Genomic DNA, 26,890 nt, shown 5'->3' with positions numbered 1-26,890 from the left:
CTTACAACTCTCAGTTGCTACCTTCCTTTGAGCTAGTTCCTTACTACTGAGCAGTTCCTCTGCTAATCCCATCCTTGCCAGCTTCACTATGAATGTTCTGTGTGATAGTATTAAACGTTTTCCTGAAGTCCAGCTCGGATTTGCCATCTTTCATTCATCCAGAAGACAGCATCCCTTCTCCCAACGGTAGGACAGATGTCAAGTTTATTCCAGCTACGCACCTCTTCTCCACCGCAGCTGAGACTTCTCCTTGGAGGGGAAGCGATTTGATCTTGCACCCAGCGACGGCTTCCCCAGTCCAGCAGAAATCACTCAGCAGTGGGAGGTGGAGGCAGCTGCTCTCAGCATCGGTGGTGGAAACAGATACCCGAGATGCACGGCAAAAAATCAGGCACTGCCAGCCACATCTCTCGCAGGGACTGCCAACTGGACTAGGCTAACCTAGAAAATCAGTTGCTTTATCAAAGATCGGTATCGAGCCTGTTGGTATGGCTCACTTCCGTTTTGTGTTTTATTTCATTACTTCCAAGCCTTTAATCAGCCCTTCCTCCAAAATTGTTTTATAATTATGTGTACTGCTGTCACCGGGTGTCTAGATTACTTTTCCTTTCTTCCCTTCTTCAGCACTTCTATTTTTCTATTATTTATTAAAAATAGATTTAACAAACATTGCATTTTAAAATAAAAAGTAAAAATTACTTGTCACTAAGTCTGCAAATTCAGGACCCAGTTCTTCTTTGGAGAAAGGTTATCCCCTTGATTTCAGTGCATAAAGGTCCCTATATTTTGCTTCCCGATTCATTACGGTTATTTCCACTGCCGTCAACCTACTGCTGTTATCCATCTTGTCCTAGTCCTCAGTAAAGGAGAGAATGAATATAGGATCAGAAGGAAAGTATTCTTTCTGTTCTTGGCTCATACCTATATTATCCTTCATCTTCTCCTTGTCTTCATTTCCATGGTCCTCCTTCTTCCCTTCTTTTCCTATTTGCTCAGTATCCTTCACAACATTTAATTCAGTTTGACTGCTGCCAAGCCTGACTTCACCTCCACAGTCTTTTGCCTTGAAGACATAACTTCTTTGCTCACAGTCCTTTTCTCCTAGAGGTACAACGCTTATTCCCAACATTCTTTTGGAAGGAGTTATTCAATTCACTCTATAGTCTTTTTGCTACAAGTGCCCCCTTCCTACAGGCAGAAAACACCACTTTTGAATCCATTAGGTCTTCAGTCCAGCTGACATTTCTAGCTAACTCCTTTGGTTTGTGGACATTTGCACTCTTGAAATTGAATTACAGGTTTTCTACTGTTTATTTTTCCATTACTTTAAGTGAAACAGAGTTCTGCCCTTGGCCTCCACCCTCTGTATCTGTTACACCAGAGTATTTCTCCCAACAACCACAAACACCTTTCTGCCGATGACTCCCAAATCTCCCTCCCATTCTTTCTCACCATCCTGACTTACATCTCCAGATGGTTCATTGCCAGTCTGACAAAACAAAACTGAGCTGGTAGCGTGGCGTCTTGGTATCTTTCATCTTCTTTTCTTTCTTATCATCAATAACAAGCTGCTCAGAGCTTCGATGTGAAAACCACCTGGCATTATCCCCTTCTGCTGAGCTCTCAACAGCAAAACCAGAAGCTGGTAAAACATGTTTATGCCAATAAGCTCTTTGCAAACTTTCTCTTACGTGCTCCTTGCAAACTGCCCTTTATTGTCATTTGTTTTGGGAAATGTTATGGGATGTGTGATCTAGAAGCTTGCTCATAAGCCAGTCCTACATCCACCCTCTTTAATGGGAACTAGTGTAGAATATGAATTTTATTAACTACCAGAAAATTATGCCACCATGAGTTTAGAAACCTCTAAAACTGTAATTTCCAACTTGTTAGTGAGACACGTTTTTGTAAGAACCAAGCAAACCAGCCAGTCTTGAGCTCGGAGGCTCTGTACAGCTACCGATGAATTACTCACAGGACAACTTTACTAAATTCAGGTAGGACCACCTTCTTCCTTTGTGTCTACGGATGGCTACTTCTCTATGGCCCTCTTGTCCATGTCCAGCTCCCAGGAACTATAACATGAATCCTTGGGTCTATACAGTTTACTCACTTTTGTTTAGAAACTTCAATAAAAGCGTGAATAAAAAGAAGCACCTCTGTCAAAGACAAAACAAAAACCTTTCTCTTGCAGTCATCTTCCATGGAGGCAAAGTCTATTTTTTAAACAAATACCCATCTGTATTTCTAATCTTTCACACATATTTGATCGGTTTCTGTTGTGCTTTATAAGGGCAGCTGCTCATGCCCATTTACACAAGCAATTCGTTTATGTGTCTAAACCTGCCTGAAGCATTTTTCTTTTTTTTTTTTTTCCCCAACTGCGGTATACAGTATACAGTTTTTTTACTCTTGAGCAATAAGCAACAAAATCAAAGAATCTCACAGTAAGTTGTTTTCTTTTCTAATGACTCAAGCCTTTTTATGAATTCACTTTTGGAGTCATCACCCAATGTGGCCAGCAGCAAAATGAAAATAATTTGCCACAGCCTACCACCTACCATAAGCAGGATGAATAATTAGTTGGGGTGGCTTCAGTAATTAAAAAAAAGAATAAAAAAGCTAAGGACTACATATGAAGTTGGAAATAACTCACACTCAAGGAAGCAAAAACTCTTCTAAATCCCCTCTAGAAATATAAACATAAATGATCATTTACTTCTTTTGGTAAAAGGGATATACTATTCTTCAGTTGTTTTCTTTTTTTCATGTAAAAGCTGCAATCCTGCAGCAAGCGAGAGGCTGGGGAACCTCCACTGAAGTGAAGGAGACTTTTGGATGGATACAAGACCACACATGGGGATTCTACTGCAGAATTGGGGCCAATATGTTACACTGAAAAAGAACAATCGGGAAAGGGATATGAATCATACCCGAGACAATATCTTCATTAACATACATTCAGCATTTAAAAAGGCACTGAAAATCAGTCCTCCAGCTCTTATAATTTAAAAGACTACAGAACAGAAAAATGTGGGTATGTATATACACACACAAACTCACACAAAGATTTATGAAAGCTGTAAAGATCACTGGAATTCCTTAAGCACACCTCTGCGGCCTGGGAGAGGAGCAAGATCATTTTTCATTACTCTGCCTCCTCACTTAGGTGGTCTATTGATCATATCAAAAATGATTTCACCATTACACGCTCTTTTCCATCTCACAGCAAAAGCTGGATTGACACCCAGAGCTCTAATTCTGTTAACGGATGGTTAACACGGTCTTTCTCTGCTAAGTGTTACACTGTAAAATAATTGGGATACCCATTAGTCCTGCAATAAACACAGACTTTCGCTGCCCGGACTCTATTGTTTGGTTTTCCCAAACAGTGGTTTACCCTTCTACATTTTTCTCCCTGAAGTATCACTTTTTCCCTCCTATTTAATTCCACAAGAAGTTCTCCTCCAGAGCTTTCTGTTGAATAAGCAACGTCTCGCAGGGTAACCAACACCGCCCACAGCTGTGTCCCACAATAGCCCCATGCTGCTTGCATTACGTCTTTCGGAGGATTTGGTCACGGTGCCTTAACTGCTCCAAACACTGCTCTTATTCATAAAAACGTGCGGAAGGAGGGGCTTCCAGCAGGATTCCTTTACCTGTTTCCCCACCACAAAACAGTGAAATAAATGGAATGGGTCATGAGCTACTTGGCCGCTAATGCAAATCTATGGCTTGACAAGTCAATAAAAAGCCAATCCTTTCCTCCCCAGCCACATGTAGGGAGCCAAGGCTAGAGGCAAACAATTTGGATATGCCTACACAGGGAGGTTAATGAACCCCATTATTCAGCTATTGTGGGCAAACACTGTGAAGACAGTAATCTAAATTATCAAAGTCTGAGTAGCTCTCCACTAAATAGCAACCAAAGTTCAAAAGTTTCTTCACACGGTCTGATCTATCCGTATGAGAACAACCCTACTAAAAATTAAAGCTCCTTGAATATCCACCAAAGATGATACTGTAAAAATAAGATGCACTCTTGGAAACTACACAGGGCAGAATTCTAGTTTAATTGAAGCTAATAGCAAAGTCCTGTCTTAGCTAGCTTTTTTCCCACAACTCCCAGGGAGTTTGAGCAGTTTTCAAAAAAATAGATATTCATGTTACAGCAGCAACTACAGATCACCAGTGAGCTTAGGGGAACACCAACACAGTCCTTGCCTGATTTCTTGTCTTCAACCAGGTCAATAAAAAGCGTATTGATGGTAATACCACCTTCTTCTCTCCTCCCTTGGTGTCATTACCTATTTAAATTCTGATTGTGTGTGTGTGTGTGTAGTTTTCCCAAGAAAATTCAATCTCTGGAGAGTTTGCAGCTCAACTCTTAGGTAAATTAAGCTTATTGCAGATAGAAGATCCATCCTTTAGGCATCTGTTTTTGGAGAACATTACCCTATAATAAACTTGGTGGTACTCTCCATGCTGTAGGTTAGATAATAAAGTTTTACAGAATTCCAAAAAGTATGACTAAAGAACTGTTTTACCGCAATTCTGTTCCACAACTCTGGTTGCACTTAAAATAATGAATTCTTGAGCAAGTAGCAGTGATGACCCAAACCCTGTAAATTTATGAAAAATAAACTCCTCCAACAGTCCAGCTGTGTTTCAGGTAGGGTTACAGCGTCAACGTGGAGATCTTCTCAAGCTACATTTCCTTTCAGGCTTCCACTTTTTCAGACACATGCTATTTTGCCAACTTATAAAAATACGTGCTATGAGCACTTTATTGTGATAGGAGTTCTTAGATGGACAATCACAGAAACTCGGGGTAATAAAACAGATAGCAACAGGACAGGTTCCCCTGTCCTCTTAGTCCCAAAAGTATGCTTCTGGGTCACCAGTATTACACAGAGAGGTCAAATCTACTGGTCACAAAATAATTTGGTCTATACATATGCCACTTGGCTTTGAGATTCCCTACAAAGGATGTCAGCTAGCTACGCTGGTGGCTTTTGTCGTGGGGATACCATGCAGTCGAGTGAGCCTCCAAACGAACATAAGTTAGGCCTTGGACTGATAATATCCTATCAAGCGATAAAAAGCTTTAGTGGGGTCAATTAAATATCTGGATAACAAAAATTTTTCTACCCCTTAATCCTTTTAGGATTTTATTTTACAATCCAGAGGTTATTTAATATACATTTTTTATAGACACGTATGCATACATATCTGAGCATGTGTGCGATTTGTTTTTGGAGAAAGTCACATACCTACTCACTTTAAAAATATGTAAGACAAGGGGCAACTTCATTAGAGCAGCAGGTCAGGTTTACAAGTTAAACACTCTTAAAATACCTGTCTTTCCCCTTCTCATGTCTGGTTTCCAGGTTCCCTGCTGATGGCAGAGCTATGATAGAATGCAGTACGAGTCTGGAGCAAAAGCCCGACATTTTAAGGTAAATTTGGGGACCCGATTTCACAAAAAACATATATCCTGCTTCTAAGTCACAGAAGCACTGAAACAGCACCAGTGAATGGTACGCTGCATTGTGGTCTGGCATTAGTGTCAGAAACCATGTGTTTTTTCTTAAAAACTGTATTTAAATGTAAATAAATTTTTTTGATGTATCAAAAATTACAGGACATACTTTTGCTGAAGTTTATATCAACTGTGGTAGTAGCTGGAATCTCAACACCTCATCAATAGACATGCTTTTTAAAAACTTATGTGTATGAAAAATGATTGTGCTTAGGAAAAATAACTAGACAAAAAGAAACCATGATGCAATTGAACAGAAGTATTAAATTCTGCTCATCATTTGCAGTTGATTTAAAATTTAAAAGTCTATACTAGCTGTGGTGTTTTGTTTGGTTTTGTTTTTAAAAAGATAGCATCTCTAGTTCCTTCCTATACTAACTCAGTTAGCAATCTACCTTGATAACACTGGAGTGGAAAAAAACTCAGTGAAAAACCCTTCCAACATATCATTCAAATCATATCTAAAAAGGTGGTCATAAATATTTTAGAACCCAAGCAAACTAATAAGAGGTAGGCCCATTAAGGATAAGATCTTTTACAACAAATTAAATAAAACAATTTATTGAAGCCTGGACTTGAGATAAACTAGATTTACTAGCTGACCTTTTATTCATTTAAAGAACAAAATTAGCCCTAATTGCATTAGAATGGAATCCAGTAAATTTCTTCTAATGTGGCATCCATGCAAGTATTGCTGTAATTGTTTACAACTAAGATGGAAATGCTTTGATTATAATCTACTTTCTTCTTGTTTTACTGTGCAGTTAAAACACTTGCAGAAAAACCTAAAGTAGAACAGTTTTTCCAATATTGGGTTCTCCATCCTTCAGCAACAGTACCTTTTCATGTCTATTAACCTAACGTTATTAATAGCCGTCTCTTTTGAACTGATGTGTGTTGTAAGAATATTTGCACGCCAGACAAGCTCGAATGCAGGGATCACTCTGAATCTAGGAGCAACACGTACTCATATTCACAGAAACAAGAAAGAAGACTTCTCTGCCACTACCATCGCTGCTTTGTTGCTCCAAACAGAGGAGCCAAGAAGCAAAATGATAGAGAATAAACTGTTTGCTACACTGCAAAGGCATTTTCCTCAGCACTGCTGCACTATTTGAGTAAACTTGCGTTACTGTCGTCGTGCTGTGTGTACGGTGTGATGTGAATCAAGCACCATCAATCTGACGCTTTTTCTTCAGACACCTGAAAGACTTTGTGGCCTCACCAAGATCTGTAAGTACTTCCATTAAAGACAACGTTTTATATGAAGTTGCCCCAAAACAAACCAACCTCCAGTTGAATAGGTACTTAAGTACCTCCAAAAGCCTCCAGACAGGTCTTGTCTCTAACAGAGGAAATTGAAATAACTCATTAGTCCACCTAGTTTTTACTCATCAAATTCTATGAATCCCCAAAAACTTTTCTCATACCTTTCCATGGCGATTCATGGTATTCTCAAACAATCCCATGCTAGTAAACTCCAGCGACATGCTAACTGAAACACAACGTTTCCATATGATAATTACCAGGTATTCAGAACTTCATTATCAACACAGATAAAACAAAAGTTTAACTTTCCCTTAACATAACACGTCACAAGAGCTTTTTTTTCTGCCTGTTATGAGTTACTTAAAAGATTGATGATCCTGCTATGGTCTTTTCAACTAATAACTTTAAATAGAGGTCGTAGAGACTTCTGGTAACTCCAGATGTCCAAGCCACACCACAGCTATGTAAGGCTTTGCCTCAAAGCCACACCAGTCCCTTTCATAATGATCACAACACATGAAAATTAAAATATGCTGAGTTCAGGCTGAATATTAATTGTTGAGGATGAAAGCAAAAGTATTATTTAGAATAGGACAGCTCCACTGCAAGCCCTGCCGCATTAGACACCAGATCGACATGCAACACAAAACAGTTCCCAGAGCCACATGGCGCAAACTGTATTTACCTGTGTAACGGCAAATTTCTTCCTGGATTTTGCCTTGGAAAACTATGACAAATCCTAAAAGCTATTATAAAACTCTATAAGTTCTTGTTTGCCATCAGTCAGAAGGTGCAACTGGGTGATACAGCCATTACAACGGGACAACTTTAGAATGCCAGTATGGTGGCAGTGAGGAGATATTTAAGGTAGAAAAGGGAAACCAGTATGCAAATAGAGATGGAATACTAATGACTCAAACCTCATTTGGTTATGTAGCCTACAGCAATCTCAACGATGAGCACCACGTGAAGAAGATGAAGTTCCCCTCCTAGGCCCAGTACAGATGCTGCAGAGAGCTGGAGCACAACCATTTTTTAGCATTTGCTACCAGCTGCCTCCAGGACTCCCCTGCCCCTGAAAATCTTGGCCCTGGTGTTTAATTCACCCCTAATTTGTCTAGAAACTTTGAGCTAAGTCAGTGTCCTGGTTTCGGCTGGGATAGTTAATTTTCTTCCTAGTAGCTGGTATAGTGCTGTGTTTTGGATTTAGTATGACAAGAATGTTGATAACACACTGATGTTTTAGTTGCTGCTAAGTAGTGTTTACATAGTCAAGGGCTTTTCAGTTTCCCATGCTCTGCTGGGTGCACAAGAAGCTGGGAGGGAGCATAGCCAGGACAGCTGACCCCAACTGACCAAAGGGGTATTCCATACCATATGACATCATGCTCAGCATATAAAGCTGGGGGAAGAAGAAGGAATGGGGGACGTTCGGAGTGATGGCGTTTGTCTTCCCAAGTCACCGTTACACGTGATGGAGCCCTGCTTTCCTGGAGATGGCTGAACACCTGCCTGCCGATGGGAAGCAGTGAATGGATTCCTTGTTTTGCTTTGCTTGCGCGCACGGCTTTTGCTTTACCTGTTAAACTGTCTTTATCTCAGCCCACGAATTTTCTCACTTTTACCCTTCTGATTCTCTCCCCCATGCCACCGGGGGGGGAGTGAGCGAGCGGCTGGGTGGGGCTGAGTTGACGGCTGGGGTTAAACCACGACAGTCAGCTTTGTGTATCTCCCATCCTGGAGTCGGGGTTTAAACTGCAGGCTCTGCCATGCTAAGGATCACAACACCTGAGGGCCTCAGATGGTGGTCAAGGTGCCACTAAAGATGCACAAAGGAAACTGGAATAGAAGCGAATTTCCCAAAAGGCCTAAAACAAGATGTCAGTATCTCTGACCCACTACAGGCTGGCAGGGCTGACGATGATGTACCCATATGATTTGTAGCAAGCAGATGGAGTCTGAAGTCCCTTCTCAAAAGTGTGTGGGTATAATAAAGACTGGGGTAAGGTAAGATGGGAAGCAAAGTCAACTCTTTGGTGCTAAAATATGGCTTCAGAACTTTAATTTAGAAGTTCTGCCTTGAAAATATTATATATATATTATATATATGCCATATATATTATACTTAATTTTCCCCTTGTACAGTCCTTGAAAAAGGAGTTTAAAAGTATCCATAGCTCCTCAAGAAGGAAAATGGGTTTGTGGGCTTTAAAAGGACAGTCTGTCCAGCCGTGCATATTCAAATCATGCACAGCAGGACAGACAACTGTTCTGAGAAAGCTGGAGCTTTCATACAGCAATCTGAGGCACAGAAATTTTAGATCACACTCAAATATTGTGAAAGGAAGAAAGCAGAAATGGTTGAAGAGCAGGAAAAAGCCCTGATATTTGGGGTGGGGGTGTCCCATAGAAACCAAGAAATGACTGAAGTCTCAAAGCAACTTCAAACCAGTAGAACTCACAGTTACCTACTGAGGAGGAGTAGGACAGCATAGAAAAACAGAATAATCATCAAAGATGTCACTTAACTTATAAAGCAGAAAAATTAGCGATTAGGAGATTTAGTTCAGAATGGCTATAAAAGAGAAACAACTACATTAGCAATATTTAATGTGATGAATGGAAAGGAAAAATCTGTTTGGTGCTCATGTTTACCATCAGACATGAAAGTGTGCTCTGTGCCATTAAAACCATGAAAAAACTGATTAAAAGAAACCCTTCACATACAACACAGGACCAGCCTAAAAAGCCTAGTGACGCACGGTTTCCCCAGCCTCTCCAGCCACCTGTTTGTGCTGTGTGATCTCAGGATAGGGATCATCCTATTTATGCTCATATAGTACAAAGTAACTACTATTTGTACAACAGCACCCAATAATTAGGGAGCTAATGAACCAACATTTGAAATGCATTAGGTACACTCATGAATAATCATCAACAGTTATAATAAAACAGATGTGTATAAAGGAATTTCAACTGTTATGTTTTAAAGCATAAAACAACTGTTAGCTGAAGAGCATTATGAAACTTAGCTGTAGGTTACAGGAGGGATAACCGTCCATTACGGAAACCTCACTAAATGTCACTGCAGGCATCATATGAGTCTAGATGGAATCTTATAATCCATGCCCTAGAAAGGCACGGAGTAGGAAACACAGTAGGATGGATGGAAGATGACAGCTCCCACTTGGAGAGTAGAAGAAAAAAGGCAAAATGTCCAAAAAGTTTCTATTGGTAAGAGTTCTGCTTGATTTTTCATTAGAATGGTCAAAAGATGTCATAGCTGTATGAATATCATTTGCCAGTAATCTTTAAGTGTTTCCCACTGAAAATAAGAGCTAACACAAGTGACAGAGGATGAACTGTGGTAAGCATACACCTTGCAGATGGATTTATTTGTACTTACATCTTGTCTTGGCCTGCACCCACTCTTAATGTCAGCCGAGGAATAACCGGTGATGGAGCCGGAACAACTGGTTCCACCTTTATCTGTACAAGGGAACACAATCATCAATCAAAGACTGCAAGCAGACTCCCAAAATATATTAATTACATGAAAGCACTGATGGAGTTAACCAAATAGAGTATATCGGCTTAATGAGACAGACCTATGGCGGACTGATCACCGCTCTCTCACGCTTCATGCTGTAGCATGGGCGGTCAGAGTTTGTTGGGAGCTCCCAGTCATAGCAAATCACAAATATGAATTCTAGACTAAAAAGTCAACTTGAAATTTCATTGCATTTGTACCTGCTCATACACTTTGTTAACAAGTCTTCCCGATTTAGTATTTTTCTAGAGACACAAAAAACCCCAGCATGTTTCTAAACAATGACATGAAATGCTTTGACCTTAGTACTCAAACTCGACAGGTGCCCACTGGTGTTTGCCCTTTTTTCTGAGATTTAAATTCAATTATTTCCCAGGTTTATTACATAAATGTACTGTGACCCTCTTGAATAAAAACAAGACACAGAGGAAGCAAATAAACTCCAAGCACCAATACTGAATACCTTCCGAAAGTGCTTATCCACATAGGTATAACAGAACCACTGCTTTTTAATGCAATTAGGCTGGGGGGTTTCTAATGGCTATTTTTCAAATGGCCTGGTTTTCAACATCAGTATCTGGTGGAGTTTAGACCTCTTGAATATGTCCTTAAACTCTCTGAACCAGTATCTGCCAAAATTACCAACTCCCATTGAGCTACTGCTTTGCAAAACCTGTATAGAATCATCTCAGATTTTACAGTTGACATTCTTAATGATTCTCCATACATAAATTGCTCAACTTATATCCATATATAGGAGAAGTGTATATATGTTATATATATATGTGTGTATATACAGAAAGAGAGGGAGGCTGATCTCATTTTGAGCATCATCATATTTAATAAAATAACCACTTAGCTGAATCTAGTCCAGGAACTTAAAGATACAAAAATAGTATGCATACACTAAATGGAAACCCAAGCAACTCTCAGTGGGAGAAATCTGTTTTAAAAAGCTTTCATAAAGAAACGAAGGGCAAACAATCAATTCAAAGCACAGAAAGCAGCGCAGGAGACAGCAGGCCAGGGTGGGAGGACTCAGTTAGGACTTACATTGAGGAATGGTAATGACAAAGTCCTGTGCCACGCACCTTGCCCAAAGAATCGGAGCTGCTCATTAGGAGATGTCTAGTCCAGAGAGAGAAGGGCTGCAGCCTGACTGTTTTGACACAGTTAACCATGCTTTTCAATAAAGCTCTCCATGGATATGTATTAGCCTAGTTCACAGGTCTCTCTCTACTCTTTTGTTTATATAGCACGATTTTTTTCTTATGTCATTCCCCTGGAGTGTCGCAAGAGGTTTTTTCCTCTGGAGCTCCTAATGCCTGGAACAATTTCACTACCACTTTCCATAGGCAAGTCTCTTAATCTTAACCTGTAGCACTGTCCACTAGATAGAGACATGGAATTGAACCCTGACTACAGGAGGCTCAGGCACATGCCTTAGACTATCTTACCTCTTTTCCTGCAGGTTTTTCCTCCTTCTGTAGTGCCTCTTTCAAATACAAAACTTCCTAGGACAAGCACTGCTACTTAACTTCCAGCACACAGCACAGAAAGATACTCATGTCATCCGTCTTTTGTATTAAGGACTTTTGTATTATTATTTGTATACCACCAAGATGTTCTAGAAAATGGTGCTGTGGGCTCATGCAGCAGAAGAAAAGCACATAAAACACTTCGTTATGCTCAGATACCAACGTTGCAGTCTGCTGTGAGAGGAGAACTGGGCTCCACGACAATTCTACATCTTATCCTTTGATAAGGATAGGGGAGAGGAAGCATCTTTCTGCAACATGGGTTTGTGTGTAGGGGTTGCATGACTGGAGCAGAGGGAAAATTAAGGAGCATTCACAGTTATATCCTGGATATGCTAGTTTTCCTCTACATTGATGATAGGATTTTGACTCACGAGTAAGGGCAGTTTACTTTGGGGCAGCTCTGGCAAGCCCTGCCCCGATGCAAGGATGGCTCCATTTCTCATGAAGCAGTTCCTCAACTACTTTAGTTTACATCTCAGCGTATTAAGGTTAGCTGAAACTGGGTCAGCAGCTGCCTCGTGAGCTGCTCAGTCACTCCTACAGCACGCCCGCTAATCTCCATCGTAGAAGTGAGGTGTAACTGCTTCAACTGTTTGCTTTTAGTTTGCTTTTAATTTAGTAGTGCATGCAAGGCAGCGCCCCAGCTCACTGTCTCCTTTTCTGGCTCCGAGGGCAGCACCCCAACACTTACTGCAGAGCAGAGAGCTGCAGGCAAGCCCTACGCAAAAGCTCCTCTTCCTCGGTCCCACCACCGAACACTTCTGGCATGCAGCCTTCAGCTTCTGCTTTTGCCATTTATGCAGAGTGTCGGTTGCTGTTCTGTTTCTTCCAGCAGCTTGGGGCAAAATTACAGGGAAAACTTGATAAAAAGCTTCAATTCCCCAAGAGGATGGGATGCACGCTTATGTAATAACTATAATAATACTGAAAAATGGAAACATTACCGTTGAGTCACTCTTTTGTTAAGTACAGCAATATTAGAAATAGAAATCTGGTATTTTCTGCTGGCCATCAAGAGCTGAAACTGCAGTTAGCCCACAAACTCATCTTTCAGGTTGCGCCTATGCCTCCAAAGTGGACGCGCCGAGGAAGGTTAAGTGTCCGAGCAGTAACTTGATCATTTGCTCTTACAGCACAACTGCTGGCTAAATAAGTCATGGTGTGACCTAAAAGCTAAATTAAGGAAACATGTACTTTTAGGGGTTAAAACGAAAGAGCAGCATTCTGAAGTAATACTGGGAATTGGGGCCAGCAGAAGAGCATTTACAGTGGATTACTAAGCTTCCCAAATCACCAAAGAGGTAAAGTCCAGCAATATAAGGCTCCTTTGTAGCTAACTAAAAATACATTGTCAGTGGATTTGTCCAGTTTTATGTATAAGCAATACTTCTTTCACCTGAACTAATACTAGTAGTCATATAAGCCCCTTATTGCCATGTGCTGCATTTTTTTTGCTAATCTTCAAGGATTTAGCTTCTTTGCCACATACCTCAGGGCACCAACTGATAAAGCTCTAACTCTCCATTTTTCCAGGACACCAGCAGTGCGGCCTTGCAAAAAATGAAAATCGCTCAAGAGATTTAAAGGGGAAATTTATTTTTAAAATCCTGACTTGCAGCAAAGAGGTGGATTTAAAAAAAGCTTATCTATCAAGGATCAGTTTAAATTTTAATTCTAACTGGGGATTCTTTCATGCATTCTAGCTTTAAAGTTTATCTTTTGACAGGGACTTTTTGCCAAGGTAATGGGCAGCTTTGTCAATTTAATTTGTCCAAGTTTTTATTACTGTTGAACTCCTTTTCCTAATATATATACGTTCAGTCTATACCAAAGCTTTACCAGTTTGTATTTGTTTGTGTATCTGTTATACTGCTCTAAAGCAAACTAGATATAGAGATTTGCAGGAGAAATGCAAAATCGAATGTATGAAAAACAAGCAACTCATTGTCTTTATTTTATATACACACATATTTAACTTAAAAAGAAATCTCTGCAGAAATTCTCAATGGAATACTGACAAAAAATCTCAGGCACGAAGGGCAGACAGACAAAATGGGGAATCCATGAAAGTGTTGCTGCAGTCTAAAACCGGACATTAAATGAACATGGACAACTGGACCACCACCCTGCTGATCACCGACTCACCCACAGCAGGTAAATTTTAGTACTCCAGATCACCCGGATTCTGCACTGAAAAACCATTTGTCAACTTAAAAAATATGTCAAGTTTTGAAATCAGCGGTTTGTTTCAAGTCCAGCAGGTAGCACAACAGAGTACAGTGGCAAAAAAGGAAAGTGAGGAAGGTCCCAAATCTGAGCTTGTACGAACAGGGTATTACACTCAAAGCAGGATGTAAAGAGCATCTTGGTAAAACCAGAACTTGCATAGCGCTTCCTAATGCTAAGGAGAGATTTAGGAAATCCTGTATCCAAGGTTATCGCATATGAAGACAATCTCTTTCTTTTCTTCTTTTTTCTTCTTTTTTTTATATTAACAATTTCATGCATATTACAAGGTGAAGTGACAAAAAATTAGAGCAAACCCTGAATTAGGGGAGCCATTTCTAAAGGGATTTCAAATCTGATAACATGCAAATATGCTGGTTTCATTTCTTAAATATTAAACATATTCTCAAGATTAGGTGATATTGGAAAGAAGAAATTATCTTTGGCTGATGTAAATCAGTAAGAGTTACAGGAGTGGAAGGAGCTCAACCCACTTGAAAACTAGCTCTCCTCTTCTCTCTCTCAAGCATAAGACTCAAAACGAAAGGTGACATTTGAACATTTAGACCATAATTTGAAAACAATTTTCTTACTTCAAACAAATTGGAGCAACAAGGGGGCGGTCTTGCTAAGAGGGGATTCAGCAGCTCTTCTGAACATCTGAGATAACTGGTGAACTTGTTTATTTGAAGGCAGTCTGCTCCTCATTTCTGTCCACCTGGTAATTTACAGACTTCTACAAACTTTGAAACAGTAGACTCTTAGAAATTAAATTTAAAGTTTATATGGAAGGTATATGGTTGCTGTCCCTACTAGTGGAAATGTACAGAACAAAATTTGTGGATTGCAACACGACATACATTTGTTGTGTGCGTGCTGTTGTTGCGCCTGACCCCCAGCTTTTCAAAGTGAAAAGCAACTGGAGGAGAACCAGAAGGACAATCTCACATTTCAAATGCACAAAATTGAACTTCTATTGTCTTCCAAAGAGGTGGGACAATCCCTGAAACTCTTGGGGGACGTCTTCCTTGGAGCTGTTATTTTTAAAAAATACCAAACCTGTCATCACACATCTCCTGAAAGCTCTTCAACAACACTCAGCAGCAAATACAGGAATCCATGTGCATTTTTCAAGCAAGCATGCCATCTCAACTCATCTAAACAGCTTACCTTTTCATGTTTGTGTTTCTCTTTTTCTTTCTCTTTCTTTTCTCTTTCTTTCCTCTCCTTTTCCTTCTCCTTCTTTTCCTTTTCTTTGTCCTTCTCCCTTTCTTTCTTTTTCTTCTTCTCTTTTTTGTCTTTCTTCTTCTCTTTCGGTTTCTCTTTGTCCTCAAACAGTTTTTCAGGAAGCATTGGAGACAAGGAAGGTAACATGCTGGGGAGCCTCATGGCAGTTGGTGTGCTGAACAAGGGCAAAGACATTTCTTTGGGAGGTAACACAAGAGGTGCTGGTGGAGCCTTTATCTTATCTTCCTTACCCTTATCTTTAAGTTTCTCTTTGTCTTTCTTATCCTTGTCTTTTTTACCTTTCTCTTTCTCTTTCTTTTTATCTTTATGTTTTTCTCTCTCTTTTTTGGTATTGCCATCTTTCAACTTTACTTTTGTGTCAGCATCCTCAAAGTCCTTTAGTTTGAATTTGTAGGGATCAAGATCATCATCTTTGAGTAGTTCCTTCCACTGAAATTTCGCTTCCTTGTTTCCTTCCTTGTCTTTATCCTTCTCCTTGTTCTTTTCCTTCTCCTTATTTTTCTCCTTGTTTTTCTCTTTATCTTTTTCCTTTTGTTTTTCTTTCTTCTTCATTTTTGTCTTCAGCTCCTTTTTCAATTTCTTTTTCACTTCTACCGATGAAGCCAACTTGGTTTTCTCCTCATAAACTTTGAGAAGAGGTTCTGGAGTTGGCGGTGAAGCAGAAGGAGAGGAGAAATAAGGGAAGTTGGTAGGTGGATTAGAAGGTGTCCCCATGTTTGCCTTTCGAATGACCTCATCAATTGAGTCATCCATTGTCCATGAAATGTCTGAACTTGAAGTCCCACCTGAGGGAGGTATTGGAGTTGCTCCTGCCTTATTTGCATTATTGGCAGAAACAGAAGGTTTAGGAGTTGTAGTCTCTGAAATAGAAAGTCTTTTAGGACTGGTAAAAATTTCCCCTTCTGATTCAGAACCAGAGGAAAACTCAAAGGGGTCCGGTTCTCGTTCTGCACATGCACGAGCAATCACAGCATCGATTGAATCATCAATGGTCTTGTCCATTACTGGTACTTTCTTAGTCTGGTTTTCAATATTTGGCTTGGCGGCAGGCTCAGGTGGCGTCTGTCCTTGTTTTACTTGAATGTTTTCCTTTCCTATCTTGTCACTTAATGCAGCCAGAGGGGTTCTACTTGGCGTTTCAGGCTTCACAGGTGGTTGGGGAACATGAGCAGGAACCTTTGGACTTTTAGGACTTTTTGGGCTCTTGGCGCGACCTGGTGACTTTTTTTCTTTGGATCCAGTTTTTGGTGAACGTATGGGACTTCCAGTTACCACTGGCGAGGGCGTAGTTTTAGGTGATTTTGTCTTCTGTCCTGGAGAACTTGTTTTGGACTTTGTTTTGGGTACAAACGGCTTTGTCTCTAAAGTTTTGGGGGTTGGCACTTGTGATTTTGCAATGGGAGCCAACATTGGTGGTTCTGGTGAAGGAGGGGCTAAGTCTGTACTGTCCTGAACATGAACTGGAGAAAGCATTGGTGGTACTTTTTGAGTATTTATTGAGCTAAGAGGCTCACGTGGTTCCAAAGCTCCGTCCAAGCTGTCCCCTTTGGAAACAGATAGTTTTGGCCGTTTCACAGGTGGAAATTCCTCAGCCTCAGGACTTTCTAACGGTCTCTTGCTCAAGTAGTTCTCATCATTAATTGCCTCATCCTCTTCCATATCTCCCTCTTCTTCCAATGGGACCTGCATGGCCTCTGCAGATGTACCTCCATCGGTAGGCACCTGTTCCTCTTCCTCTTCTGTAACAAAGAACATTTAAAAAAAGCATTAGGATAATTAAAAACGTGTTTTACAGAAACAAACAAGCATCAGAGCAAATGTTGACATGCATCTCAGCCCATAAGAGATAACTGGCCACCTAATAGCTTCTTACTGGTCTATTTGGAAGGAAAGTGTGGCATCTCCTCTCTCATGCATCGGCTACCATCACAACTGGCAGGTGCTCTCATTTCAGTGTAACGTCAAACCCATGAGCAAAGGATACGAGGGTAGAGCTCACAATGACGGTAGACCTTGGGGGGCAGGTCCAAAGCATCAGTTCTACCTAAAAATGTCCTGATTATTTCTTCCTGCAGTTGTTGGGATTACAATAACATGAACCTGCTTCATTCATTTTAAACGAAGGGAGAGGTTGAAGCATTTTTTGCTGTAACGAAGTGGACTGCGAAGCATACATCAAAGTAAAGTTCACTGGAATTAGCTGTCTTGGGTATATATCACACAATTTTGACTACAGATTAACGACCAGGAAAATGTCTTCCTAAACCTGGTTTGTTTTTCCTGAAGCAGCACAGTCTGAAGGTTAAAACAGAGGACTAACCCCCATTCAACCTGCCAGGTTCTGTCTCTGATACCATCTTAAGAGCTTGCTGCATAGGACGTTATCTGTTATGAGTATATGGGAACACCCCAGCATTGCGTGTGTGTGTGTGTTGGTTTGGATCAGGAGCATGCCTTTGAAATCCATCTCCCCATCATCCCCGCTAACTGTTGTTTTATTTGCATCATGGAGCAATCCTGGAGTGCATATGCTGGCTTCCTGCTATAGTGGAATCAAAATGAAAGATATGTTGCCAGAGGAATACACCTAACATGCTCCAGTTGCAAGTGGGCATTCAGGCTATGAGACCAAAAAAACAGCTTTTGAAAATAAGATAAACCTGAAACATGCACAGTGTGGACATCAGGCACCAACTGTTTCAAGCCAGCGTGGACACCACTCGCATGATTGGTCTGGTTTTTTTGTTTAATAGCAATTATTTTTTTTGCTACATATAACACCATCTTCAGTCCTACACACGTGACATTATGGTGCAGAGAAAGGAGAAAATTCACTTGAGATCTCCCAGCAAATCCACGGCAGGTTTGAGAAGAGAACCTCTGATCTCCCCAACCACAGCCAAGCACTTTATCCTCTTGGATACACTTCCTCACTTTCAAAATGGAATTATCCAAGCAGGAAAAAGGATTCTTAGTCTGGAATAAGAACAAGCACACTGGCGTTAACTTGACACATTTATATTTGCTGTAATTACGTCATGACACCGATGCCATTTCTGCGTAGACAACCTCACTTTGCTTTACCCCATGCCTCTGTTTACCCACCTGCAAAAATGCATGACATTTTGTCTAGCAGGGTTTCTGCGGAAAGATATCAAGTGCCCTAAGATTCTCACATGAAATACATAGTAAAAAACATTTATTATGACAGCAGATAAAACCCCACCTTTTAATGAGCAGGTGGTTTTAATGAAGCAAACACTGAGAAACTTATAATGTTACACTAACATCATTTAAAGCTTTGTAAGACAGCATCTTTCTGAAATATCTCTTTTCGAGGCATTTATTTTCAGGTTTTCTGGGCTGGTGTTTCTCTACTGTAATGTGTCAATGCTCTGATTTAGGAGAGTTGAGTCAAGAGCCCTGGGCTGCAGCACAAATCTTGCCAGCATCACAAATTAAGTAAAATGAGCTAGCAACTCTGGCTTTTGCCAGGGCCCAGAGGATTTACAGCAGCCAGCCCAGAGAGGAGACTTTGCCTGAGGATAAAGTCTTAGCCTTCCGTGAAAAACAGGAATGTTAGGGAGTTAGGTTTTGCCTGGCTGGGCACTGACATTAAATTTTTTAAACTGCGAAGTTAGAGTATAACTGAGAAATCACTGTGGACCGAGCCTGCACCTGCTATGGAGGAAAAATCTGCTTCCAGATCATGGAAGTAATTTCAATCTCTGTTTAAGCTGTTGCAGAAATCAGCTGCCTTCATCTGCTCAAAACTGTTTTGGAGATGAAGAAGTAGCATTCATCAGATGTCATACAGCACCGGTGGCTACCCGGTTTGCATCATGGAGCAATCCCCTCCCAACCCCATTCAACCTAGTTTGCCACTGAGAGTTTGTTTTCATTTAAAATTTTAAAGAGTGATAAAATTTAAAACAAACACCATACTTTAAAATCGGATTTAGAGAAGTCTTCTGCCTCAGCTACAAGATGAAAAATGTAGCCAAATTCAAACATTAGGAAAGACAGAGTTTGATCATGCAGGCTTTAAAGAAAGCAACATAAACCATTTTAATATAAAAAACATGGGGATAAAAAGAGTCAATAAAGTGGAAGAGAAACTACTGCAACGAACAGTAAAAAAACCTACATTTACTAGAAAAATCAGAACATTTATTTGCTAACTATTTCTGCCCAGTATCCGCTTAAACAGCCACTCTGTTATACCGTGTCTCAAGGAAGTGCACTGCAATATTTCATATTTTTGTAACTCCTTCTCATCCCAAGGTGCTTCTCATGTTTTACCTACTCAGGATTGCAGAAAACCAGCAGCTGCTGGATCAAAGGCGAAAAAACAATTTCAGAGGAGGTTTGGAGAACAGGGACCGGAGTTTTGTACAATAAAAAAAGAGCAATGCTTATTTTTTTTTTAATAAGGCCAAGTAAAGTTTGCACCGGGCCCACGAAGTTTCTGTGATCTTGTGTGGAGATGCCAGGGAAGGGCAGAAGAGGTTAAAGTGCAGTTTGTAGAGGTGAAACTAGAAATTGGGGTGTCTTGGCTCCAGCTTTCATGCACATTCCTGCAAGCCACAAAGACAACTTAGTAAGGAAGCAGAAGCATTACCATCCCTTTTATATGGACTTGGATTCCCCAAAACATCTGGAAAAAATTGCCTGGGTCAGTCCTGAACAATCCAGGGACTAAGGAAGTTCACGAGCACTTAACTACTGACACACATTCACCACTTTTCAGACATGCTCAGATGACAATCTGGAATCCTATCGTGGTCAAATGAAACCCAAATTTCTCTTGGAACAAGGCCACGGTCTGATCCTCAGCGAGGACTGGTTTTCTGCCAGGCAGCGGCTTTCAAGCCTGAGCCACCGCAGCTGTGACCGTGGCAGAAAACAATAAAGCACTTTTTTGGGGGGATTTTAATTAGAGAAAGCGAAATCTCTGTCTTACGTTCAAGAGCTACAGGCTCTTTTTCCTCCAGAAGGATTCACACAGGAGCAGCAACCAAACACGAGAAGACATCAGCTTTTAAGCGTAATCTGCTTGACTTGGCGATGAGCATTTAAAACCACGCAGCCACTTTTTCACCTTTGTCCATCTCATTCGCTACCCGGCACTTCTCGACGCGCAATCCTTTGTGCACAGGATTGCTTTTTAACTCTCTTTACTGCCATCTCTCCCTATCTCCGGCCACCTTATTAATGATCCGACTCTTGAGTTAGCATCTATAGGTCAAATGGATATCACCTCGGCCATCTGCCCTAATAACTCTCTCCCGTAATGAAAGGAGACTAGAGCTGTTTGGGAGGTTTCTCAAGATAACAGATACATTTTTTTTTTCTGGTTGTTGTTAGAGAAGTCAGTGCTGGATCAATATTAATGCTCGCATTACTAAAGCTATAGAGAACAATTGTTTATTATGTCAGCCGGGCCCACGTGCAGAGCCCGGGTGCAGAGGATGCAGAGGTTGCAGGAGGGATGGGTCCAGCCGTCGCAGCGCAGCCCCGAAGGTGAACTTGTCCAACGCTGAAATAAAACAAGCTGACGGCTGTTGGCACGCTGCTTCTGAGAAAACTGTTTGTTAAGACAGCATTTCCTACTGGAGCATATTAGGGTGCGTAACATCGCCCCTGTCTATGTAACGAGGCAAGTTCTTCATTTTCATGAAAGGATGATTTTGAAGTGAAGGGAGGAAGGAATCCGCTCCTCTCTTGACACGGGTCTGCAGCGCGGTCGCAGGCAGGTCACACTACGTACTGTTGTCTTCCCATCCGACAAGCAAAGATAATTTCATCTCACAGAGGCGCTGTAAAAGCTGAACTTGATAAATACGAAGCTCCTCGGGATCTCTGGACAGAAAGCATTAGAATCCCAAATGCAAGCCGTGGGGATCTGTCACCACTTCAAATGCTGGAAAATTTCTTAAGCTGAACAGTGCAGGCAAGAAACCAAAACTCCTGCACCTTTTTAACGAAAAACCACTAAAGAAGCACAAAATTTCTTTCTTTGTACATCATGTTCCCGTAGCACAGCAGGGACTCCAAAACCAAAGGCTTATTGAATATATACCTTCTTCATTTGGCCACGGCTCAGTTTCAGGACAGCAACACTCAACACTTCAGTAATGAACTCCCAAGTTCATGATGATCGAGGGACTATTTGTCCCTAAAACTGACACAGGGGTACAAAGGAACAGAAATTCTGCCTTTATTGCAGAAAAAGAAGTGCAATCACCCGTACCACACTATCACGCTCTCCTGGCTGCCTCATTAGAGGAGGCTGCACACATTGCTCTTGCAATAACAGGTCAGATGAAAGTGAAGGCAGGAAAAAATACAAATGCAAAACTCTTCTGATTGAAGAGAAACGCACCTATGTGTAAACATTCTTCAAGCAGGAAAACCTATGACGCACATATATATATATAAAAAAAAAAAAATTAAAATTGGCATAATCTTGGTCATGACCAGACTTTTTACTTGGTAGCTTCAGAGAGAGCAGCATAAGCCCTTACAGCTAGACGATGTCCTAAGGAACATGGCACAGACTGGGACAGATAAGATCTCTGCTCAGCTCTTGACCCTGCCAAAAACTGCCTGTTGGCTGGTATTTAATTTAAGCAAAGTTCCAGTTTCTCTTCTGGAAACTGGATTAATATTTCCCTAAGTCTCAGGGTGGTGGTAGGACAAAACCATCTGGCTAAGACCTGGAGATCTAAGAATAAACCAGTATTTCTTAGGTACAAGATGAAGCAGAGTCTAAAGATGGACACCACTTGCTGAAGAAAGCATAACACGATGTTAGTAACAGCAGCCTCTTACCTCCAACACAATGGCTAACGTATTACTTGCACAAAGCTCTGGCAGGTAACAGTTCCTGTGGAAGCCAACTCTTGTTATTATAATAATGCAAGATTTTGGCATTTGGTATTTGATATTAACTGTAATATGCCAGATAAACAGTATCAGCTATCAGAGCAAACCCACTAGGATACAATTCTGAGTGAGCAGATGTTTCCATGTAACTCATACATGCCTATTTTCAACAATTAAATTTCTTCCATAACCCTTTTCTTTTTAAACAGAATTTGAACATTTTATTTTCTAACACAACACAAAATGGCCAACTAAAGATCTACCAGCAGATCACGCATTTCTTTCACATGCAGTTCTGCTCATATCTCAGGTCTCTCTGCTCCTTTGCACTGCATGGTACCAAGTATCTAAGCATGGAAGTTGAAAGCGTCAGGGTTTTTAAGGAAAATTAGGATTCATTAAAGGAAATAATGTGGCAGTGCCTGCACTGAAATCTTCAACCCATCTTTCTTTCCAAGCATATGCTCCTTAGGACCGCATGGATATCCAGCTGAAGGTTTTATATGCAAGCCAGCTCAGCCTCTCACAAGCAAGAAAGGAAGTGATCGTTCCCACCCAACATACAACAATTTTTAGTGAAAAAAAAACCCGGAAAAGTTCCTGCAGATTTCCAGAATAATTCTCCTATTGTCTAGATAAAGCATGAGATTAAGCCAAAGATATCTTTTGGGAAATTTTAAGTCACTAAGTCAAAAGCTTAATATCCCTATCATATTGTAATAAGTAGGGGCTGTTGACTTCTGTTAAAAGTGAAAAGTTTTTTTCTTATGCTATGATAGGTTTTGTCTCTTTAACTTGTAATAACAATGGCCTTTCCCAAAACAAACAGAAAGTGTGCTTGTAGTCCACAAAGGAAATCAATAGAAGAGCGACAAAATTCAATCCTGGAATCCTACAGGCCAATATCCTGATACCCTAATGCAAAATGAACACACTAAGCTACCTGCAATGCATTTTGAGTGTAAAATGACAGATTTTATATAGATATATATGTGTGTGTGTATATATATGTTATATATATTATTATCTATATAATTTCTCTGCCATATGAACACAACTGATCACTGTGTGACTTGTTTACCGAACAGGCAATACACCAACAGATTTCTCTTTTCATAGAATCATAGAATCATAGAATCATTAAGGTTGGAAAAGACCTCTAAGATCATCGAGTCCAACCGTCAACCCAACACCACCATGCCCACTACACCATGTCCCTAAGCGCCTCATCTACACGTCTTTTAAATACTTCCAGGGATGGGGATTCCACCACTTCCCTGGGCAGCCTGTTCCAAGGCCTGACCACTCTTTCAGGAAAGAAATTTCTCCTAATGTCCAATCTTACTGTATAAAGGTCAACCAACCTATTACCAAACCCTGACATTTTCCCGTTGACACTTTCTATGGGAAGAGAGCTGGTAAGAGAGCACCATCAAGGAGCTCACCTTCCACGTGTCTCAAATTTTTCCACTGGCATTGCCAACAAGTTCATTCCAGTGCCTTCTCGGTATGTTCTAAAATGCTGAAACCACAAATACCTTAAAAAAAAAGAGCTTTCAGGTGTGGCTAGTGATTTTGCATACATAACTGAAACACTGTAAAGAGGATGTGAAAGGTGCCTGAAGTTAAGCATCCAGACATTTTGGCCCAAGTGGCTGGGTGGTGCCTTCAACTACCGCTATTACTCTGGCTTGAACTTGGAAGTGTTCAACAAGGCTGACTGACTTGGTGTGTACGTTTATCAATCAGTCCAAAAATAGTTCTGAAGCTGTCCAAGAAGCTAAAGTGGTCGACAAAACCCTCCTAATGACATCCCTAATGACATCCCTAATGACAAAATACATCCATCCATCTTGAAATTCGGATGATCGCAATAATCTGGTTCAGGACTCACAAATTTCCAGACCAATTCAGTTACCTCTTCACTCTGTTGAACAACCGCTTCACATTCTTGATTAGGCATTTCTTGGTATGAAATCAATGGAGATGAACTTTTGAACATCAACATGAGAATAAGAAATCCATAGTTTGCCAGAAACAAACCGCAACTACTAAAGCTGTAGTTCTACATCACAGCGTTGCTTTAAAAAGAAACAGTCCTATCCTTTCTTTTGTCCTGGTTCAAGCATTTGTGCAGGAGAATGGGGAACTAACTGAGGCTAAAATAAGAAAGATTATCTATTAGTTCGAACTCAAATCACCAATCTGGTCTGTTATGATACTACTCAAACTTTTGGGCTAGAACAAGCCAGAGGAAAGTCCTGCACCTCCTTTCTTATATCATCACCTTGCCCCTTCTCCATAATGAAGTGACTTAATGGGCTAACTCAGATGGAAATATACCTAGGGGTGGAAGTAAAAAAGAAAAGCGAAAGTATTTTTCTGCCCAGTTGGCAAAGTAAAAAGCCCACCTCAGGATCACACAGGCCTAAGGGTGTGGGAAAGAAGAGCAGAGGTGCGGAGCATCACTCTTTGGACATCAGATCTTGGCTTAGGGTATAATGTGCAACTTTGGCTTCCAGTGCTGCTTTAGGACACTGGATGCAATGAGAATAACGCTTTTAAATACTTGCCAGTGGCGCTCCTCATTATAATACTTTTTAGAATATGCAATGTTTATGAAGCCAAACTACCCAGGATTCTTAAAATGACACACCCGGCTTCCTGCTGAAGACAGAAAAACAGTGTTGGCAGATTGTTATCAGCCACACTCACAATCTCTCTCTGACCCGATGAACTATCAGTCCTGCATTTGCGCTGCACATAGCCAGCAAAAACGTGTTTCTGTCTAAATACAAAGAGGGAGACTTTATTTTCGCTGTGACTTTTTAATGGTGGCTCAACTGTTTTTGTAGGTTACACATACATACACGAACAAATGCATGTGCATGGCAATGCTACGCTAATGTGTCTGAAGCTGCCGAGCAGACTTTGGATGGAGAGTAAAAACAACCACAGAAGCATCTTTAGGAAGTGATCGAGCGAGAAGATGTGTGAGAGCCAGCCAGCTCCCTATCAGCAGGGCAGCCTTGGTTCAGTCACTTTGGTGTTGCTCTGAATTACCTGTGATTGAGTCTCTCCCCTGAAATCTGCAGACGAGAGCGTGATGCGAAAACCACCGCCGTTTGATCAAAACATACAGCCAGGGACAGGAAACCTCCATAACAAAATTTGGATTAATCTGCATGCTTTTTGTTTTACTTTTTACTCCCTCTGGGGTGTACAATCCTTAACAGAATCGGGAACTCGCCCCAAAGTACACGCGCAGGCGTAGAGGTTTTCTCTTTAAAGGAACATTTTGACTTCTAAAAAATGAAATTATTAGCAAAGACAAGGTAATTAGGCAATGACAATTCATAGAGTACAACCAATCAATAACAGAGTACATTAGCAAGACTGACAGAGGTGTGAAGCCGATACGTTATAAATGGCTCTATTCTGACCTGTAAAAATGCAGCGTTTCCCTAACATTCGACACAATAAAAAACTAAAATGCTATATAAGCAAGCCAACCTGAAATGACACCTAGTATTATAAATGGCCTAATCTATATGTTAATACTGTTGTATCACATAACTGCAGCAAGACTAAGATAACAATATGACTTTGGGGTTTCTATGGCTACATCCTGGGCTAACGTGCCTGAAAGGGCTTGCTGCTGACACCACACAAGCTTTCTGAGTGCTTCTCTTTGGTTATTTATGATATGATTTATGATAACGACAACATCTCCTATTTTCTCCCCTCGTCAGATACAATAAATTGCCATCGTTAATCACCGTTCTTGCTTCAGCTATGATTACAATAGTATAATAGGGCCTAGCTATGGTAATACTGTGTATTAAGGTGTTTTTTCTCCCCCTTTAAAGAAATATGCACAAGTAGATCTTTGTAGCCGATGTCAGTACCTGTAGTATTTTAATAATCTTCCTGGAAGTATTTCTGGATGAGAATTTCTGTTACAACTAATGTTTGGCGCCGCTCCTCTTGCAAAGATCTAATTTATGATCTAAAGACTCAAAATCCATGTCGTATTATCTGTATCTAAAAATTCTCAAATGTAATACAAGGGGTTTTATACATATTTTTCTTGACAAAAGGAAAGCAGACGGTCACTCTTTTCACTTTGCACCTCCGTATCTAATCTTCCTGGCTGAGCTTCCCAAACCAGCTTTTCAAATATCACAAATCTTACTAAAAACAAAAACACTGAACCTATATAAACTATTTGGAAGGATTTTACAGTGCTTTTCCTTTTGTATATTATGGTCTTGTATAAGAAAATATACTGTTCTACTTTCAATAGAATCCTGTGCTAAAAAAACCCCAGACTTTTGCAAATATTTTAGGAAGCAACTATTTATACCTCCTAGCAGAGGAACTAGCTAGGTATTTATTTCATTGTGGTACCTGTACTTCTGCCATACTAGTAATTTTTACCTGGCATTGTAGAATTTGTTTGAGTCCTTCACAGATTTGCAACCTACATATGCATTCAGGTACTTGGATTCAGAAGTGAGAAAATACAGTGATTATTTAATATATTACTTTGATATTAACAGAGCTAAAACCCCCAGAAATGGTAAGGCATGATTGTCCCACAGACATGACGTATTTCTTTTACCA

The 26,890-nt window shown here is 40.5% G+C and overlaps 1 protein-coding gene across 2 annotated transcripts in view; it reads right to left on the bottom strand.

The window, feature by feature from the left end:
- Positions 1-26,890, bottom strand: part of TAF3 (TATA-box binding protein associated factor 3) — a 117,455-nt gene that overhangs the window by 12,005 nt on the left and 78,560 nt on the right. For both annotated transcript variants that reach the window (XM_075143214.1, XM_075143221.1), the window contains exons 3-4: positions 15,299-17,115; positions 10,218-10,300 (exon numbers count right to left, since the gene is read on the bottom strand). In XM_075143214.1, coding sequence (XP_074999315.1) covers positions 10,218-10,300; positions 15,299-17,115 — 1,900 coding nt within the window. The remainder of the gene's footprint in view (positions 1-10,217; positions 10,301-15,298; positions 17,116-26,890) is intronic.

This window comes from Calonectris borealis, chromosome 1 (genome assembly GCF_964195595.1).
Source record: "Calonectris borealis chromosome 1, bCalBor7.hap1.2, whole genome shotgun sequence".
Classification (NCBI taxonomy): Eukaryota; Metazoa; Chordata; class Aves; order Procellariiformes; family Procellariidae; genus Calonectris; species Calonectris borealis.
This window is presented reverse-complemented; position numbering and strand designations above follow the sequence as displayed.